General features: G+C 40.6%; 1 protein-coding gene across 3 annotated transcripts in view; it reads left to right on the top strand.

The window, feature by feature from the left end:
* Positions 1-20,964, top strand: part of DOC2B (double C2 domain beta) — an 824,332-nt gene that overhangs the window by 623,580 nt on the left and 179,788 nt on the right. For all 3 annotated transcript variants that reach the window (XR_013274551.1, XM_077482237.1, XM_077482236.1), the window contains one exon: positions 14,563-14,689. Coding sequence is in view for 2 of the 3 variants with exons in the window: in XM_077482237.1 (XP_077338363.1) it covers positions 14,563-14,689 (127 nt within the window). In the remaining variant the exon portion in view is untranslated. The remainder of the gene's footprint in view (positions 1-14,562; positions 14,690-20,964) is intronic.

The raw sequence follows: 20,964 nt of genomic DNA, 5'->3' as shown, positions 1-20,964 counted from the left end.
AGATCTCCCGAGCAAAAATGGAAGCCAGTTCCTTAGAAGGGGGCAACTTCTTAAGTGTAATACAATGACACATCTTTGAGAACCGGTCAACCACCATAAGGATAACAGTGTTGCCTTGGGAGTTGGGTAACTCTACAATTAAATCCATAGACAGGTGGGTCTATTCTCTTGCTATAGCCACTAGTAATAATCACTGTCTTCTCCCGATGGGAATGGCTTCCCCCGGCCTCCCCTGCCCCTCCGCTGAGAGAAGACAATTGCTGTTCCCCCTCCTGGGGGTGTCCCATAATGTGGCAGAGTATCCTAACTAGAATATTTTTCCATTATTGTGAAAAATGCGCAAAGTTAGTGCTGTTTGGTGTAAATTACCAGTGTCAGTAGTGGAGTGGGTCAATTTGATAAAAATGTTGTAGATGTCTCAACTTCTTTTTATGCTACATAATTGTCCAGTTTGGATACTCCAACACATATTTGGAAGTCCAAATAGAAACATGAGAAGGCCAGTATTCGTCGAAGTGCTTTACAGCTTCCTAAGGATGGTTGTGGGTTCCCAATGCTAGATTATATTTTTTGGCATCTCAGATGCATTAGTGGCAGGGTTGGTGGAAATTGACCTAATACGTAATACAATTTAGGGAGTACTTATTTTCTCTTTGTCTACGGACCCCATTGTTTTCTTTCTGGAGGCAGGTCATTTTTGGACACACCGTTCCTCTCCAACCTTTTTGTTGATACATAAGGTTTGGGAGGCTGTGCATGCGATTTAGTTATACAGGCTACATGTAGTATATCTGTAATTATTTTAATCTTCCAGAAGTAAATAAACGTACTGGTTTTGAGCGCTGGAAACAATCTGGTCTTACATAGTTACATAGTAGGTGAGGTTGAAAAATGACACAAGTCCACCCGTAATGTGATTATATGTCAGTATTACATTGTATATCCCTGTATGTTGCAGTCGTTCAGGTGCTTATCTAATAGTTTCTTGAAACTATCAATGCCCCCTGCTGAGACCACAGCCTGTGGAAGGGAATTTCACATCATTGCCGCTCTTACAGTAAAGAACCCTCTACGTAGTTTAAGGTTAAACCTCTTTTCTTCTAATTTTAATGAGTGGCCATGAGTCTTGTTAAACTCCCTTCTGCAAATTTTTTTATCCCTATTGTGGGGTCACCAGTATGGTATTTGTATATTGAAATCATATCCCCTCTCAAGCATCTCTTCTACGGAGAGAATAAGTTTAGTGCTTGCAATCTTTCCTCATAACTAATATCCTCCAGACCCTTTATTAGCTTTGTTGCTCTTCTTTGTACTCCCTCCATTTCCAGTATATACTTCCTGAGGACTGGTGCCCAGAACTGAAAAGCAAATTCTAGGTGCGGCCGGAGTCTTGTAGAGCGGGAGAATTATTGTTTATCTCTGGAATTAATCCCCTTTTTAATGCATGCCAATATTCGGTTTGCTTTTTTAGCAGCTGCTTGGCCACTGCTGAGCCTATCATCTACTAGGACCCCAGGTCCTTTTCCATCCTAGATTCCCCCAGAGCCCCCCCCCCCCCGTGTATAGATTGAATTCATGTTTTTGCCACCCGAATGCATTATTTGACATTTTTCTACATTGACCTCACTTGCCATGTAGTTGTCCACCCCATTCATTTGTTCAGATCTTTTTTCAAGGTTTCCACATCTTGCGGAGAAGTTATTACCCTGGTTAGCTTAGTATTGTCTGCAAATACAGAGATTGAACTGTTTAACCCATCCTCCAGGTCGTTTATGAACAAATTAAATAGGATTGGTCCCAGCACAGATCCCTGGAGGACCCCACGACCCAGCCCTGTCCATTCTGAGTACTCCCCATTTATCACCACCCTCTAAACTCGCCTTGTAGACAGTTTTCAATCCATGTAGTCACCCTATGGTCCATGCCAATGGACCTTATTTTGTACAGTAAATGTTTATGGGGAACTGTGCCAAATGCTTTTGCAAAATCCAGATACACCATGTCTATGGGCCTTCCTTTATCTAGATGGCAACTCACCTCCTCATAGAAGGTTAATTGGTTTGGCAAGAATGATTCTTCATGAATCCATGCTGATTACTGTTAATGATACCGTTCTCATTACTAAAATCTTGTATATATTCCCTTATCATCCATTCCAAAAGTTTACATACTATTGATGTTAGGCGAACTGGTCTGTAATTCCCAGGGAAGTATTTTGGGCCCTTTTTATATATTGGTGCTACATTGGCTTTTCTCCAAGCAGCTGGTACCATTCCAGTCAGTAGACTGTCAGTAAAAATTAGGAACAATGGTCTGGCAATTACTTGACTGAGTTCCCTAAGTATCCTTGGGTGCAAGCCATCTGGTCCCAGTGATTTATTAATGTTAAGTTTCCCAAGTCTAATTTTAATTCTGTCCTCTGTTAACCATGGAGTTGCTTCCTGTGATGTGTCATGAGGATAAACACTGCAGTTTTGGTTACTGAAGCCCCTCGATTCCCTTGTGAAGACTGAGAAGAAGAATAAATTCAATACCTTCGCCATCTCCCCATCCTTTGTAACGAGCTGTCCTTCCTCATTCTTTATGGGGCCAATATGGTCTGTCCTCCCTTTTTTACGGTTTTCATACTTAAAGAATTTCTTGTTTTTTTTTTACTTTCCACCGCTATTTCATGTTCTATCTTATCCGTCCTTAATTCACCCTTACATTTCTTGCAGCATTCTTTATAAAGTCTGAATGCTGATGATGATCCCTCAACCTTGTATTTTTGAAAGGCCTTCTCCTTTGCTTTTATATGCATTTTTACATTGGAGTTAAGCCATCCAGGACTTTTGTACGCTCTTTTAAATGTGTTACCCAATGGGATGCATTGGCTAATGCCCTTTTTTAATATGCTCTTAAAGTAAACCCATCTCTCCTCTGTGTTCTTTGTTCCTAAGATTTTATCCCAATTTATGCCTTCTAGCAAGGTTCGTAGTTTAGGGAAGTTGGCTCTTTTTGAAATTCAGTGTCTTTGTATTCCTCTTATGTTTACTATTTGTGTGATTTATACTGAATCCAATTGACCTGTGATAGCTGTTACCTAAATTTCCCCATATTTCCACATTTGTGATCAGGTCTGTATTGCTGGCAATCAGTAGATCCAGTAACGCTTTATTTCTAGTTGGTGCGTCTACCATCTGACCCATAAAATTGTCCTGCAAGACATTTAGGAACTGGCGAGCCTTAGATGAATGTGCGGTTCCCTCCGCCCAGTCTATGTCTGGATAGTTAAAATCCCCCATTATGATAACACTTCCCATCCTTGCTGTCTTGAATCTCTTCATCAGTTGTATATTGGAGGCACTATGCTATAATTTTACCTTATTGTAGAGTAGTATCACTTGTCAAATTGAGTATTTTTCAGTATCTACACCTTTGCCAGGCATTACAGTCTCAGACTTGTTTGGATCCCATATATTGTACTTTTTCGAGCATTCTTTCTATGGTGCTTTCTAAAAAGGGTCTAGTTGGTGATTTACAGTATATGAAGACTTAGTGAGGGCAGTCAGCTCTAAAACCTTGATTAAATGCAGACAGATATGGGGCAATATATACACAATCTAAACGAGGATCAGGGGGCATCAGCATTAAAGTTCCCTCCAGAAGTTTCACTTTCCGCCTCCCAAAAGCTGACGCAGCTTTTCATACTCCATAGAGTCTATTATACCCCTCAAAAATTGTACTCTTGGGGTCGCCAACCTTCACCTAATTTCCCTTGTTGTAGTATGCAAACGGGCATGGTAATCCATAGGTTATGGCACTGTCCTAAGTTAGTTTAATACTGGATAGATATATTTCCTATTTTATTGGAACTTTGTTCAATCCAGTTGACTCCTGATACTAAATTTGTACTGTTGGACGGGCTATTATTTTCTCAGAAAATGTACCCATTTGTTATTTATTGCTCTGATTTCTCAGCATTGGCTGTCTTCTAACCCTCTAACTTGTATTCAGTGGTGTATGGTGGTTAATGCTGTGCTGGATAGAGGGCAACTTGCTTAGAAACACAAGGGTTGTATGAATAAATTTAATAAGATTTGGTCCTCTTGGTTATCCTCCCCATACATAGTCTCCACTAGTGAGGATGATCTTCCTCACTCTGTCGATAAGGATGCTGTTCTATGATGGGTCTATGGTGGGGAACTTACCGTAACTAAATTACTGATTGTGTTGTAACATTAACGGAACAGATTATTGTTATATTTATTTATTATTGTGTTGTTTTGTAAGGACGTTTGTTATATGTTTTGTCTCTTTATGTGTAAAAATGTAAACTTAACCTCCCTGGAGGTACGATTATTTCGGATTTTAGGTGCTAAAAGCGGTATAATTATTTTGCATGAAAATTTGATGTTTTATATTGTAGTCCTGTAATTCTTAGGAATAACTCACTTAAATCTGTCCAAACCAGAGTCTAGCAGACATCCCAGATATGATAAAGTTTGAAAAATTAAATCATAAATTATAATATAATAAATAACTATAAATAATTATACCAAATAATAATATAACAATAATAAAAATTATTCAATAATGTAATCAAATCAAAAACACTGAAATTGGCGCAGTTACAGAATTGTCACTGTCATTACTTTTCAATATTTGATGACGGATCTCCCCACAAATCGCTATCCCTCAATTCTGCGAGTGATTCCAATTTATTATCGCTGTTTTCTAGCTGGTCTAAAATCATTTTTGATGTAAAGGGACAGTTTTGGTTGCTATGGACAATCTCCAGTTTCCAGGCATAAAGAACAGTTTTTATAATATAAAACTGCATGAAGGACACTGGGCAGACCACTAGGGACAAAGGGGATGTGAAATAATTACATACAGCAATGTAATCTGTAAGATTACATTATACTGTATGTATACTGTGTGTTTCGCTTTTTGAATTTGGCGCCGATCTCCGTCCCTGTGCGTCGCAACACTCGCAGGGAACGGAGATCGGCTCCATGATGAATTGAGAGGAGGACGAGCCGCTCGTACAGCGGGGGGACATCGCTGGATCCGAGGGAGAAGGTAAGTAAACTTCCTCCTGGATCCAGCGATGTGGTCCCGAGTCTGGCTCAGGGTTACCGCTTTTGGAATAAAACTTCCACCCCGAGCCAGACTCGGGAATACCGCCAGGGGGGTTAAAGTGTTACTAAACCTAAAACCGTTTTTTACCTTAATACGTTGTTTGCATTAAGGTAAAAAAAAGTGTTTTGTTTCTCTGTGGCCCCCCTCCCTGTGTGAAGGGGAAGAGAGGGGAGAAGAGATCTGCGCTGTACATGGGTGCTTCTCCCCTTACTTCCTCTTTACACTACATTCGAGCAGAAGCAGGAGCCAATGGCTCTTGCTACTGTCAATCAGATGCAGTGAGGAAGAAGGGGGGGTGGCCCTAAGTCCCCCTGTGTAAGTCTATGGAGCATGACAGTGTACATACACAAGTTGAGAGCATGGGGACTATGCTCTCCCAATAGCCATCGGCTGGCTATGGTGGTGCCTCAAAAGTAGAGGAGGAGCCAAGATCGCCATCAGGGACCCCAGAAGAGGAGGATCAGGGCCACTCTATATAATACCACTGCACAGAGCAGGTATGTTTGTTATTTTAATAATAATAAAAAAAAGTTCAGTAACACTTTAATAAAAAGCATTTGATTAAAAATATATATTTCTCTAAATCTAAGCTGCTCAATATCTCGCTGACACCACCCCATCTAGTTCTTCTATAAGACACTCTCCCATTAAAAATCTGCAGTAAGGCTCTGAAATGGTTATGGATAGTAATACCTTCCAATATCTCACAACTGTCTTATATGACTTTAACATTCATTTTTGCAAATAAAAATAACAGACATGACCAGATATGACCGTAAACATTTTTCTTGGCTGGAAAGAATCAACATTCTTAAAATGGACTCTCTTTAAGATTCCTTTACTTTTTCCAAGCTATCTTAATAGAGATCCCTAAGACATTTTCTTAGAAACTGCAACACATTTGGATTGGATACCTACAGTATCTCACAAAAGTGAGTACACCCCTCACATTTTTTGTAAATATTTTATCATATCTTTTCATGTGACAACACTGAAGAAATGAGACTTTGCTGCAATGTAAAGTAGTGAATGTACAGCTTGTATAACAGTGTAAATTTGCTGTCCCCTCAAAATAACACAACACACAGCCATTAATGTCTAAACCACTGGCAACAAAAGTGAGTAATATTTTGTGTGGCCACCATTATTTTCCAGCACTGCCTTAATCTGCATGGTCTTGAAGTTCACCAGAGCTTCACCAGAGCTTTCCACTGGAGTCCTCTTCCACTCCTCCATGACGACATCACAGAGCTGGTGGATGTTAGAGACCTTGCGCTCCTCCACCTTCCATTTTAAGATGCCCCACAGATGCTCAATATGGTTTAGGTTTGGAGACATGCTTGGCCAGTCCACCCCCTTTCCCCTCAGCGGTGGTCATCTTGGAGGTGTGTTTGAGTTTGTTATCATGTTGGAATACTGCCATGCAGCCCAGTCTCCGAAGGGAGGGGATCATGCTCTGCTTCAGTATGTCACAGTACATGTTGGCACCTGGTTGCCACCACACACACTTGGCACCATCTGAACCAAATAAGTTTATCTTGGTCTTATCAGACCACAGAACATGGTTCCAGTAATATATGTCCTTATTCTGCTTGTCTTCAGCAAACTATTTGTGGGCTTTCTTGTACATCACCTTTAGAAGAGGCTTCCTTCTGGAACAATAGCCATGCAGACCAATTTAATGCAGTGTGCAGTGTATGGTCTGAACACTGACAGGCTGACCCCCCACCCCCTTCAACCTCTACAGCAATGCTGGCAGCACTCATATGCCTATTTCCCAAAGACAACCTCTGGATAAGACGCTGAGCATGTGCACTTAACTCCTTTGGTCGACTATGGCGAGGCCTGTTCTGAGTGGAACCTGTCCTGGTAAACCGCTGTATGGTCTTGGCCACCGCAGCTCAGTTTCAGGGCCTTAGAAATCTTATAGCATAGGCTCAATTACACATTGTTTCTTCTATACCCTTGCATGGGTTTCTGCCCATGACAAACATAGACTCCTCCACTGTTTATCTCCTCTGAGCCACAGTCTTATCAACGCTGGCCACACATGCACAGTGAGCCCTCGAGGGGGCCTATTGCAATACCATCTGAATACGGCACGATCCTGTGAAATACCAAAGTGGCTTTCCCTCTCATGGTGTTCTGTTCCTGTATGGTTTAAATTGTCTTTGGTGCAAGCTAAAGGCCACAGCTGGGTTATAGCAAAACGCTGCTTACGCTTTGCTATCTAGTAAGCGGATTTATATCTTGGTGGTCGGGCACTTTCTGTATATGTGTGGAGTCACCGAGGTGTCATTGGATGATTAACCATTGTGGACTTAGTTGTTTTCATTTTTGCTGCTAATTACTTTTTTATAAAAATTATTTTTATTAATGATTATATTAATTATTGATCACTGGCGCAGCTTCATATATATCCATTCTCTAAAAGTAAACATGATCCACATTAAGTGGGCCTGCCCTCTCATTGAAAAATTCTTGGACATATACTATTGATTTACCTTAAGCCGCGCACACTGGATCGGAATTTCCGACGGAAAAAGGTTCTCAAATTTTCCGACAACAAAACTTGTTGTCGGAAATTCCAATCGCGTGTACACAAGTCTGTCGCACAAAAGTCCACGCATGCTCTGAATCATGTAGAAGGAGCCGCACTGGCTATTGAACTTCCTTGTTCCCACGTTCGGAGTTTTGGGCCAACATTTGTGTGACCGTGTGTATGCAAGACAAGTTTGAGCCAACATCCTTCAGAAAAAAATTCACGGTTTTGTTGTTGAACAATCCGATCATGTGTACAGGGCATTAGACTGATGGGAACAAACATCCTAAATAGTCCTTAAACCTTTACTCTGCCTACTCCCAGCCACTGGAAAATCTATAAAGATTGCTATTTTATGCCATTTGCCTACAGTTGCCAGTTGTCATCCCCTGTTAATGGTGCATGCAACAGGTACCTTCTGTAGCTGAATAGGTCACCCTAGTTTGATTCTATAATGTGCATGGAACACCTTACTGCCAAGGAACATAATACAACAGAACAATACACAATGACACTGGTATTGCTGCTTGGTTCGTTTTCAAAATTCCAAGATTTTCTATCCACAAGTGATGGCTGACCAAACACACATTGATTTAAAAGACACTTTAAATCAGACATTATCAGTATTATCAGAAGTTAAAACTTGTTTCCATGGAGGCATTAAAATATTTAAAAGCCATTGATCAAAAAATGTGTTCATAGGATAGGTGGATGCTTGTTTATCGAGAGCACACCCAAAACATGCACTGGAGGTGATGCTGATAAGTGATCCGTACAAAACCATTCATACAAATAATATGAGAACACAGAACAATTCACAAACATACAAGTCATCACAAATAACTGTAATTAGTGTTTTATGTGTGGTTGGCTTGGATTATAATAATGTAGTAGTCACAGATGGATAGCAGAGTACGTGTTTTCGTTCATTGAAAAATGGTATTTCACAAACAGAGCAATGGAAATGTATCTATGCATGAGAAGATTTTAATTGAAAATGCAGTGGATAGAAGTAATTCCTAAGCGGAAAACATCTAGAAAGCAGCTGAAAATGATCAAAGATGCATCAAATGAATGCTAGTCTAAAAAATATTCATTAATGTACCATCTTTGATTAACTTAATGTTTAAATTTCTTGAGTTTCAATATTTTCTTCAATATAGACCATCACTTCAATAACAAAGATTAGTTTCTTACACTGTAGATCATATTTACAAAGCAGAACATAAGCATGTGTTAATCATACACTATATTTTAATATTTATGTCAAGGTAACGGTTTGCGGTTTACTGGGTATCATTCCTGAATGAGTCCAACAATTTTTGATTGGAGTAAGGAGTGTTTGTAAATACAGTTAATATTTTAAAGCCTCATTTTGACACAGGGCCCAAACTTTGATAACTCATTTTTTGTCTTGTTTCTGGTCTCTGTTCACCCCTGGACATATGTGATTAAAGTTGGCTATAGAGAAAATGGGGGTTAGAGACAGTTCCCCAAACTAGTCTCCACTGTGAAAACTAAGGACTATCTTGGTATCAATAGGACAAGTTACACATATGAATACAATTTTTATTTTATTTTACATGTAAAAAATGACAATACATGATTTCCAATAATGAAGACAGTGATATGAAATCAGAAAATGTGGATACATTTATGTAGATACTTAGTATACCCCAAGATTGGAGTCATAGGTATGAAAGGTCCTCACGGGACAACTGGTCCTCTACATGTTTTGCGGTCTAAGACCGCTTCATCGGGAGGATAAATCTATAATAGAAGGAACAAATTAAGTAACACAGTCAAGACATAAGTGTATATAAGTATAGTGAAACTACACACATATACAAATGAAATCTGAGGATTTTTTAATAACAAGTGGGGAGGGACAAAACAGACAGGTGTACCATCACATACCTGAGAGTCCAAACGCAGAGGCACAGCCAGAACACCACAGAGTTCCCCTACGGCAGATATGGGGGGATGTATACAGGTGGATAATGTGTCTTTTGCAATGCCAAAATAAAATATGTATATCGAGGATAAATAAGTATATTGTTGTATGAATAATGAATCCTAGAAGTCGAAGAGGGCAAAGGAGAAAAGAGAAGGGAAGAAGGAGATTATGAAGGGAACGGAGGAAGGGGAGAGAGGAATAGGGGGAGGGTAAGAGTGAATGGGGGGAGACATAGAAGGGAGGGAGTAGGAGAAAGGGGGAGGGGAAGGACGTAAAGGAGAGGGGAATGGGAAATAAGGAGAAGGAGGGGAGGAAAGGGAAGGGAGAAAGGGACGAAGGATACTAGGGTTTAAGATCATTCCAAGGGTTACCCCAGTAAGGGACATAATCCACCTGATGCGGCAGGGCAAATGACTATAAGTCCAAGGGGGAGACGATAGACAGGGTCGGTATAGGTTATTGGTTCAGAATATACTCAAACACCCCTAGTCGCCAGGGGAGGAAGGAGGCCGGAAATATTACCAAACTGAAATGCCGAATACACACGCACATTCGCTAAGCCATCAAGTGGGTCTAAAAATTTAGATATATAGTGGTAGATTGAAGTAAATAGTGTCAGTATATTGCCAATCTAGTATGTGGTAACATACAAAGTGATAGAGGCCTTGCGTCGGGATAAAAGCTTACCTGAAGAGACATGTGTTTCCCCTTGGAGCTGGCATCCACTATACCTACAGGCAGGCTGCAGCCTTCCTATATGCTCCCCAACCCAATTAACGTCTATGCCCTGCTGAAGGATAGCATGTGAAGTCATCAGGTCTGGCTCCCCACTGGCCATAGATAGATCTTTAGATTTTTTTATTTTTTTTATGATCATCGAGGCTGATCAAAAAAAAAAAAAAGGAACCAATTTCCCCATCCACACATTTGAGGTTGATGAGGGAATCCTACCAGCTACACCATTGTTTTCTGATAGCGGGGACTCCTCCATTGAGTTTTCTGACAGCGGGGTCTCCTCCATTTTGTTTTCTGACAGCGGGGACTCCTCGATTGTCAGAATACACTGATCAGAGCTGCAGCATTTTCCAACGTTCCAGCTCGAGAGAAGCTGATCGTTAGATTAACTTCTCTGTTTCGAGAATGGCCATACTGTAGCTGACCCAGCCAAATTTTGATTCATGGAAGTGCAGGTTTTATTCTGAAAGAGAACTGTATGAAGATAGAGAAGATTCAATAAAATAGTAGCATATATTGATCCAGTGAGTGATTTTCTAATTACTAGAAAACCCATTGTTATTCTGCTTAAGGTATAATATAAAGCTGTTACAATCTGAATCATCCTATCACAGCCAAAAATCCTTGATTTGGTGTGCAAAGTAAATGATAATTATTAGTCTAAACAAATATTGTCTTCTCCTTTAGCAAATGTAGCCATGTAGCCCCCCATACTGAGTTCTTCGGAATGGAAAGGGGGGGAGGGGGCTACAAAACCAGTCACATGAGAAAGAGCAGCAGTGACCAAGTCTTAAAGTAGACAAATAGGCAACATTTTTTTCCTTTATTTTTGATGGAGTAAGTGAGGGTTTTTTGTCAGTTTTTTTGTCATTTGTATCTAATTGTCCAATAGCCAAAACAGGGAGTGACGGGAAATCCCTGCAAACTGGAGGAATTTCTTGGGGGCCCCCAGGTCACCAGAACTAGATTCCCCATTGAAAGATGTCTTCTCTATTACTTTACTGAGGACAACCCAATGTTTATTTCACCTTCACTTACAATGATAATGGTAAACAAGATAAATAGAGAGAGTGAATCTCAGGGGAGCAATAAAAACCTCATAGGGGTTCTAATCTCTCTGCACTCTATCCAAAAAAAAAAAAAGGTTTTTCCTTTAGTTACAGTTGTGCTCATATGTTTACATACCCAGGCAGAATTTATGATTTCTTGGCCATTTTTCAAAGAATGATAACATAAAAAGGTTTCTTTCACTCATGGTTAGTGTTTGGCTGAAGTCTCTTTTTAAATCATAATGACAACAGGAACTAGCCAAATGACCCTGATCAATACCCTAGTTCTTAATACTGTGTATTGCCCCCTTTAACATCAATGACAGCTTGAAGTCTGTTGTGGTATTTGTGGAGAAGGCTCTTTATCTTCTCAGATGGTAAAGCTGCCCATTCCTCTTGGCAAAAAGCCTCCAGTTTCTGTAAATCCTTGGGCTGTCTTGCATGAACTGCCCGTTTGAGATCTCCCTAGATTGGCTCAATGATATTGAGGTCAGAAGACTGAGATGGCCACTCCAGAACCCTCACTTTATTCTGCTGTAGCCAATGACAGGTTGACTTGGCCTTGTGTTTTGGATCATTGTTATGTTGGAATGTCCAAGTATGTCCCATGTGCAGCTTTCTGGCTGATGAATGCAAATGTTCCTCCAGTATTTTTTGATAAGATACTGCATTTATCTTGCCATCAATTTTGACCAAATTTCCTGTGCCTTTGTAGCTCACACATCTCCAAAACATCAGCGATCCATCTCCGTGTTTCACAGTAGGAATGGTGTACCTTACATCATAGACCTTGTTGACTCCCCAAATGTAGCATTTATGGTTGTGGCCAAAAAGCTAAATTTTGGTCTCATCACTCCAAATGACTTTGTGCCAGAAGGTTTGAGGCTTGGCGTATTGTAAGCAGGATACTTTGTGGCGTTTGCATATTATTGGCTTTCTTCTGGCGACTTGATCATGCAGCCCATCTTTCTTCAAGTGCCTCCTTATTGTGCATCTTGAAACAGCCACACTACCTGTTTTCAGAGAGTCCTGTATTTCATCTGAAGTTATTTGTGGGTTTTTCTGTGCATCCCAAACAATTTTTCTGGCAGTTGTGGCTGAAATTTTAGTTGGCCTACCTGACCGTGGTTTGGTTTCAACAGAACCCCTCATTTTCCACTTCTTCTTGAGTTTGAACACTGCTGATTGGCATTCTCAATTCCTTGGACATCTTTTTATATCCATTTCCTGTTTTATTAGCGTTAAAATACCCTTTCCTTCAGATCCTTTGACAATGTTTTTGCTTTCCACATGACTCCAGAAACATCAGTGCAGCACTGGATGAAAGATGCAAGGGTCTGTCAGGAATCCAGAAACTCACTGACCTTTTATACACACACACTAATTACAAGCAAACAGATCACAGGAGAGGACGGTTACCTTTAATAGCCATTCAAACCCCTTTGTGTCACCTTGTGTGCATATTATCAGGCCAAAATCACCAGAGTATGTAAACTTTTGATCAGTGTAATTTCGGTAGTTTCTGTTGTCATTATGATTTAAATAGAGTAAACACAATTGATTGATAATAAATGGCTTCAGGCAAACACTAACCACGAGAGAAAGAAATGTTTTTGTGTTATCATTCATATTCTCTGAAAAAATGGCCAAGAAATCATAAATTTATGAGCACAACTGTATATTTTTTTACAGGAAGCTCTTGTACAGAGGCAAAGTTTCGAACTTGAATACTGAATGAATGAATGAATGAATGAAATACTTATATAGCGCACAATGCGAACTGAATCGCCTCTAGTATTTGTGAATACTGCACAAATCTGGAAAAAATAGATAAAATAAATCAAGATTCCAGTAAGAATACATATGCCTCTTGTATTTAGACAATATTTGCTTATTTTGGAATTCAGCTTTACAGTGATATTAAAGTCTTGTTTTTAGTTAAAAATAACAAACATGTTATACTTACCTGCTCTGTGCAGTGGTTTTGCACAGAGCAGCCCAGATTCTCCTCTTCTCGGGTCCCTTGCAGCCCCCTCCTTCCTGCCAAGTGGCCCCACGGCAAGCAGCTTACCATGGGGAGAACCCGAGCCAAGCCTCTGCTCTGTGTTTTCATTCAGACACAGAGATGCGCCTCGCCCACCCTCTCCTCATTGGCTCAGGGACTTTGATTGACAGCAGTGGAAGCCAATGGTGCCTGCTGCTGTGCCTCAGCCAATGAGGAGGCTCTCGTGCATTATCGCTGGATCAAGATGGTGCTCAGGTAGGTATTAGGGGGGCTGAGGGAGGGGGCTGCAGCACACAGGTTTTATATCCTAATGCATACACTGTATTAAGATTTAAAAAAAATTCTGCCTTTATAACCAACACTTTCTTGATTCCTGCCACAACCCCAGCACTGTCATAAGCTCCTGCTATTGTCAGTCAAACCCTTGTGACGTAGGAGTGGAGGTGTGGCTTACTGGGCTGTGTGTGTTGGGAGCATGTAGACGCAGGTGCCTCCATAGCACCAGGCTTGCTGAGGAGGAACCCGGAGGAGAGAGAAGCAGATAGCACTGGAGGGGCACTGCCAAAGAGGAGGTAAAGGATTGCTCTGTGCAATATTGTTGCACAGAGCAGGCAAGTATAACATCTTTCTTATTTTATCAAAAGAAAACAAGCCTTTATTGTCACTTCAATGCGTTCTATACTTTCTGATGCAATAGATCATAGAGCCTAAGAATATGTATAACTTAGTTATGAAAATTTGAACTATAATGAAAAAAATTGTCAAAAATGAAAAAATTACAACATTTACTAGATTAAAATAAAATGTTACTGCTGACTTATTTACTTTTGTATTAGTTAAGTAAATAGGAAGCATTAGGACTTAAGCATTTTTACTTTTCGCTCTGTGGGATCTTGGCTTCTTCATGTATTATCTCCTTTCTGGATGTTTTACTATGTGTTATTTTCTGGCTGGTTTCATGTTTCTAGTGCGCTGATTGTTTCATTTATAATGCATAGAGATACTTAACTACGTGATTTTTCTTTAAATTGAGTTAAATGTTTATCTTTCGCATAGAAAATGAAAACATTCGTGCAAAAATTCTATTTTTCTTTTCTGTGCGCAATGTCAAAAGAGTTCTTATAAGTGTTTTTTTCTTTGTGTCACCTAGAATTTCAGTATGTGATGAGGATAAATTCCGACACAATGAGTTCATTGGTGAAACAAGAATTCCTCTGAAAAAACTGAAGCCCAACCAAACCAAAAATTTTAGCATCTGTCTAGAAAAACAACTGCCTGTAAGTAATTTTTGTGATTTTAACAGTTGGACTGGTACAGTTTACATATTAGGGCACTTTCACACTGATGCAATGAGGATTTCCCATAAAGTATGTGTAGCTGTTCTGCATGTAGGAACTTTGGTGCACTTTCAAAAAAACTCACCAAAACCACCTGATGCAATAGAACTGTATGGCAAAGTATGCGCATAATCCACATGAAGCCCCCGGGGTACACAGAGCTAAAAACACACAGCATTAGTGTGAAAGGGTCTACTCTTATCTTATGGTCAGTGATAAAGCAACACATTACTAGCTGGAAAAATATGTCCCAAAGCAAGATGTGTTGAAAGTCAGATGGCAGCAGCCATTTCTAAACTAATATGGTGCATTGAAAGCAAAAATTAGAATATTGCAGTATTCCACAGTCTCCACTTTTATCTTTAATGCCAGAGTTCGGTCAATGACCACTATTTGCCAAAAACAAGTAAAAGTAGGATAAAACCAGAGCTTTTTTTCTCAGGGAATAGGCATAGGTACTCACAACTCCCTTTCACTGCGTGAGGGGCTTAACAAGAACATTAAACCTGAACCACTGAACATGGTTAAATAAAATCTGAACCTAGGGTAGCTCTGTATACACAGCACACATATATCACAGTCCTTATATCCACACAATAGGGACACTTGGCACAGCCATTTTGTAGAAAAGTTTAATTCTTCCTTTACATATGCTTTTCAACCTAACTTAAAGTGTAAGTTCACCTTTACAGAAAATCTGTAATGTGAACTTACACTGGACCCTCTCCCCATCCCCCACGGTTTTGCTGTACCGGAGTCCCTGCAATATCCCCCACTGTCAGACACCGGGATGCTGCTGCACCAGTCCGGAGATTTAAAATCCTCATGGCTTAATCACCTATTTGTGCCTCTCGGTGTGTATAGATAAGAGGCATTTCAATTGGTCTAGCTCATCCTGTCAGCGCTGGAGGAGAGAAGAGAAATCCAGGAGGATTTCAAATCCTCTGACCGGTGAGGTGCCATCTCGATGTCTGATGGGGGGGGGGGGGGGTTGATTGCAGATCTCCAATACAGCAGGACCAGGGGGATGGGGAGGGGGTCCAGTGGTCCAGTGTAAGTTCACCTTACAGATTTTCTGTAAAGGTGAACTCACCCTTTAAAGACAAACAGTCAGTGACTACTTAGACAATATATAATTACTATTGGCACATAGAATGCAGGGGTCAGGGGGTTGTCATATATAACCTAGCTGTGGTCAGAAGTATAAAATGTACAATAAGTATAATATAGAGTATATAGTACAGGGCTCAGAAAATGTGTGTGGCACAGAGCACACAATGATGCCTGCATGGTTGTCCCAGTGCATGCTAGTTGAGTTTGAGGGTCTTGTGATTACTTTCACCAGACTTTGCTTGCTTTCCCCTTTATTTCTGCTACTGGAATCACCCACAGATGTGTAAAGATTGAAGACTGCAGAGAAAGCAATGGCTTATGTTGTGCCTGCCAGTGCCAGATCACTGGACTGTGATGCTCTGGGATGGTGAGTTGGCAAGCCCAGACCGTGATCAAATGGTTGCCGACCTTGGGCATGTGCTTCCCTGGTTTTAGGTCATGGGTCACATCAGAGGGCTCTGCAGGCCATGGGTTGCGCACCCCTGGCCTAGCTACACAGACAGGCCCAAAATCCATAGCACTCATTCAGGCTTTCTAGGAGTGTAAATTACACTTAAGCCCCGTACACACGAGCGGACTTTTCAACATCCAAAGTCCGTCAGACTGAGTCCGTCAGACTATCCGATCGTGTGTGGGCTGCAACGGACTTTAGCTTCGCAAAAGTCTGACGGACTTTAGAAATGAAGCATGCTTCAAATTTTCCCGACGGAACTCCGCCGGACCCGGTCCCCTTCGAAAAATTCGCTCATGTGTGTGCTACTCCGACGGACTAAAACCGACGCTAGGGCAGCTATTGGCTACTGTCTATGAACTTCCTACGTCGAATCCAGTCGTACGTCATCACGTTCGACTCCGTCGGAGTTTGGTGTGATGGTGTGTGGTCAAGTCCGTTCGGTCGAAAAGTCCGCCAGAACTCCGTCGGAACTCCGTCGGAACTCCTTTGGAGGTCTGTCAGACTTAATCCCTCTCGTGTGTACGGGGCATTACACTTCCTTCTACCTATCACACTTTTGGAGACCCTGGAGCACCAGGACAATGGAAACACCCTCCAAATGACCACATTTTGGAGAGTAAATACCCCAATGTATTTTTTAGAGGCATGTTGAGTCTTTTGAAGACTTACTTTTTTTTGCCACAAATGTTTGGAAAGTATGAGAAGTGCAAGAAAATGAAGAAAAAATAAATAAATAAATATATATATATATTTTTTTTACACCAAGTAAGGGCATACTTAGAATTACACCCCAAACCCCATACTGAGTATGGTGATACCACATGTGGGAGACTTTTTCACTGTCTGGATTGATTATGTACCGGACATGGTATCTTGTGTATCACACAAATCAAACAACTGTGTCAAAACCAATGTACTGTAGTGATCAGGGAATATAGCTTAGTGTGGTGTCACCAATAGCAGTCCCAGTTCCTATAAGCCAAGCAAGCCTAGCGTACTACCCCCAGGGATGCCATGTTCACTGGATAGGAAGTACAAGAGGCTGAAGAAAGGAAAAACAAAATTGTTCCTTTGGTTCCAGGAGTGCAGTTGTCAGCAGGGAATGGCTGGGACTGGTGTCTCACAGGAACATATTCAGTGGGATGTGCAGATGGCACAGTTCTTGCCACAGGAAACACCGGGATCAGGGATACCATAAGGGGGGTGGCAGTAATCAGGGACACTGTAACTCATGTAACAGTGATCAGGGACACTGTAACTGGTGTGGTGGTGATTAGAGACAATATGACTGGTAATCAGGAAAACTGGGACTGGTGTGGCAGTGATCTCAGACACTGTAACTGGTATATATATACATACAATGTATGTCATTCTAGCAGTACAGTGTCACCCTAGTGACACTATACTACTCGGCAGGGGGGGGGTGATTGGGATTTTTTATTGGTACGATCACAGCTATTGGCTGGCAGTAAACCATTTCAGTATGCCAAGCTAGCAGCCAGGAGGGTGGGCAAACACCAGCAATAAGATCTGACCAGTGGTCATCATCCAATATACAGTATCTCACAAAAGTGAGTACACCCCTCACATTTTTGTAAATATTTTATTATATATTTTTTATTATGTGACAACACTGAAGAAATTACACTTTTGTAAACTTGTGAGTGTACAGCTTGTATAACAGTGTACATGTGCTGTCATCTCAAAATAATTCAACATTAATGTCTAAACCACTGCCAACAAAAATTAGTACACTCCTAAATGAAAATGTCCAAATTGGGCCTAAAGTGTCAATATTTTGTGTGGCCCCCATTATTTTCCAGAATTGCCTTAACCCTCTTGGGCATGGAGTTCACCAGAGCCTTATATGTTGCCACTGGAGTCCTCTTCCACTCCTCCAGGACAACATCACGGAGATGGTGGATATTAGAGACCGTGCGCTCCTCCACCTAGGGTTTTGGTGTGGAGACATGCTTGGCCATTCCATCACCTTTACCCTCAGCTACTTTAGCAAGGCAGTGATCATCTTGGAGGTGTGTTTGGGGTCGTTATGTTGGAATACTGCCCTGCCTCCCAGTCTCCGAAGGGAGGAGATCATGCTCTGCTTCAGTATGTCACAGTACGTGTTGGCATTCATGGTTCCCTCAATGAACTGATTGTCATCAGCAAACTGTTTGCAGGCTTTCTTGTGCATCATCTTTGGAAGAGGCTAACTTCTTCAATGACAGCCATGCAGATCAATTTGATGCAGCGTGCAGCGTATGGTCTGAGCACTGACAGGCTGACCCCCTCACCTCTTCAACCTCTGCAACAATGCTGGCAGAACTCATATGCCTATTTCCCAAAGACAACTTCTGGATATGATGCTGAGCACATGCACTCCACTTCTTTGGTTGACCTGTTCTGAGTGGAACCTGTCCTGTTAAATCGCTGGTCTTGGCCACCATGCTGCAGTTCAGTTTCAGGATCTTGCAAATCTTCTTATAGCCTATACTATCTTTATGCAGAGCAACAATTCTTTTTTTACAGTTCCCTAGAGAGTTCTTGGCCATGAGGTGCCATGTTGAACTTCCAGTGACCAGTATGAGAGAGTGAGAGCGATAACACCAAATTTAACACACCTGCTCCCCATTCACACCTGAGACCTTGTAACACCAACTAGTCACATGACACCGGGGAGGAAAAATGGCTAATTGGGCCCAGTTTGGACATTTTCACATAGGGGTGTACTCACTTTTGTTGCCAGCGGTTTAGACATTAATGGCTGTGTGTTTAGTTATCTTGAGGGGGCAGAAACTTGACACTGTTATACAAGCTGTGCACTCACTGCTTTACATTATTGCAAAGTGTCATTTCTTCAGTGTTGTCACATGAAAAGGTATAATAAAATATTTACAAAAATGTGAGGGGTGTACTCACTTTTGTGAGATACTGTATATGCCCATGTCAAAAAACAAAAGGAGCAAAATGCTCCACATAGTAGGAAATCCAGTTGGTTAATTTATTAAAAACACATAGATGTACTTAGATAGTCCAATTATTTGCAGCACTGTTGAAGAAATAACGGCCCGAGACAATGTATGGACACTTACTGGAACACGGTAATGTCACAGCTCTGCCTGGTGCATTTCATCACAAATGATGTCTTCTGGGGCTTTTAGTATACACTATGTAGCTCTTCAACATAATGATTGTTTATGGTTTAACTCTTGATTGTGTTCACATGATATTTATTGGGCTTACATGAGTTTACATGAGCAATTGTTGCATTTATTTGAATATATAGTGCTGCACAGCAGTAAAAATATCATAGGGCTATGGTAGATGTCTCATAATGTGTGAGCTGCTTTTTGTTGTGTTGTTATGTATATAGGCTGCCATTGCTGATAACTTAGTGTGTTAAATTTAGAGAGAATATTCTATATATCTTGAAAATAAAATATTTTGAAAGCAAATTTAGTCAGTGACTTACAAAGGACTAAAGGCACATGAATACCATGACAGCTAGGCAACAACATTTTCTGAATGAGTTAAATTAGTGACCTAGATATTTTATTAGCACAGGCTTCCTTTAAGGGGTCTTATGGGTACAAACTATTTAGCTATCTGTCCTAAAGATCACTTATAAAGTGGCTAATAAGTGCAATATTTTTCATTTGTAGAAAATATTTCAAGGTGGCTCCTTTCAGAATAGTGGCCCACTATAAAGGGACACTATATCCCTGTGTATTTTCTATTGTACATTGAAGCAAACCCTACATGTAGTACTTTAGGTGTGTGATGGCCTGAAGAAGACCTCTTCACCTTTATGACTCTTTGTGTGTCTGTGTTTCACACATGTAGAAGGCTTGCCTCCACAGCCTACTTTTTATTTTTATTGTTATATCTTTTTCAAGTTTTTTATTTTAACAGTTCCACGGATACAAACAAGTCAGGCAGTAACACAGTACAGCAACAGGTTTAGCAGTTGTTAATGGCAAAATCACTGCTTTACATAGCACTTCACTCAAACTCTTTCTCAATGTTATATCATTTTTATTAGCAATCATTAGTAAAGAAATGTCCAAAAAAGTCAATTTGTTGTGCCTTTTCTCCTTACCAATTTCATCTCATGAAAATAGCTAACATTTTAATTTTCATTTCCTCTGTTTGTGATTTAAAAGGCCATAAATTGTGTAGCTGCAAGGCTGCTCTTTAATTGAAGTGAAATTCAAATGCAATAAAGAAGGCAGCGTTGTAATTTAAACAGTGATGTGAAGACTCTCCAGGGGTTTTAATAGAAAAGTTTGTCCCTGGCTTGACATGAATCTGATATAACAGGAACGAATATTGAAGAATAAGGGAGTATAATAGTATTTTTTAATATATTACAAGGGTGCACCTAGAACTTACCTTATATTATTTAAAATGGATGTAAACCCTCTACTATACCCAGTGAAGATTTTTTTTTTCTTCCTGTTTCAGCTGTGGCAGTGGAGTCTTGGCATACACTGTGTGACAGCTGATTGGAGGAAATGCACCCCCCTCTACATAGGCAGAGGAAGGAAGATACTTGCAGAGCTGTGCTGTGTATAGACAAGCTCTCTGCTAATCTTTTTATAGCACCCACCCCAACACAATTTTTCAGCTGCTTTTATCTCCTGTGTCA

This window comes from Lithobates pipiens, unplaced genomic scaffold (genome assembly GCF_037356315.1).
Source record: "Lithobates pipiens isolate NorthernLeopardFrog02 unplaced genomic scaffold, aLitPip1_a1.2 Scaffold_16, whole genome shotgun sequence".
Classification (NCBI taxonomy): domain Eukaryota; kingdom Metazoa; phylum Chordata; class Amphibia; order Anura; family Ranidae; genus Lithobates; species Lithobates pipiens.
Note: the sequence above shows the minus strand (reverse complement) of the source record. Positions and strands in the feature narration are given on the sequence as shown.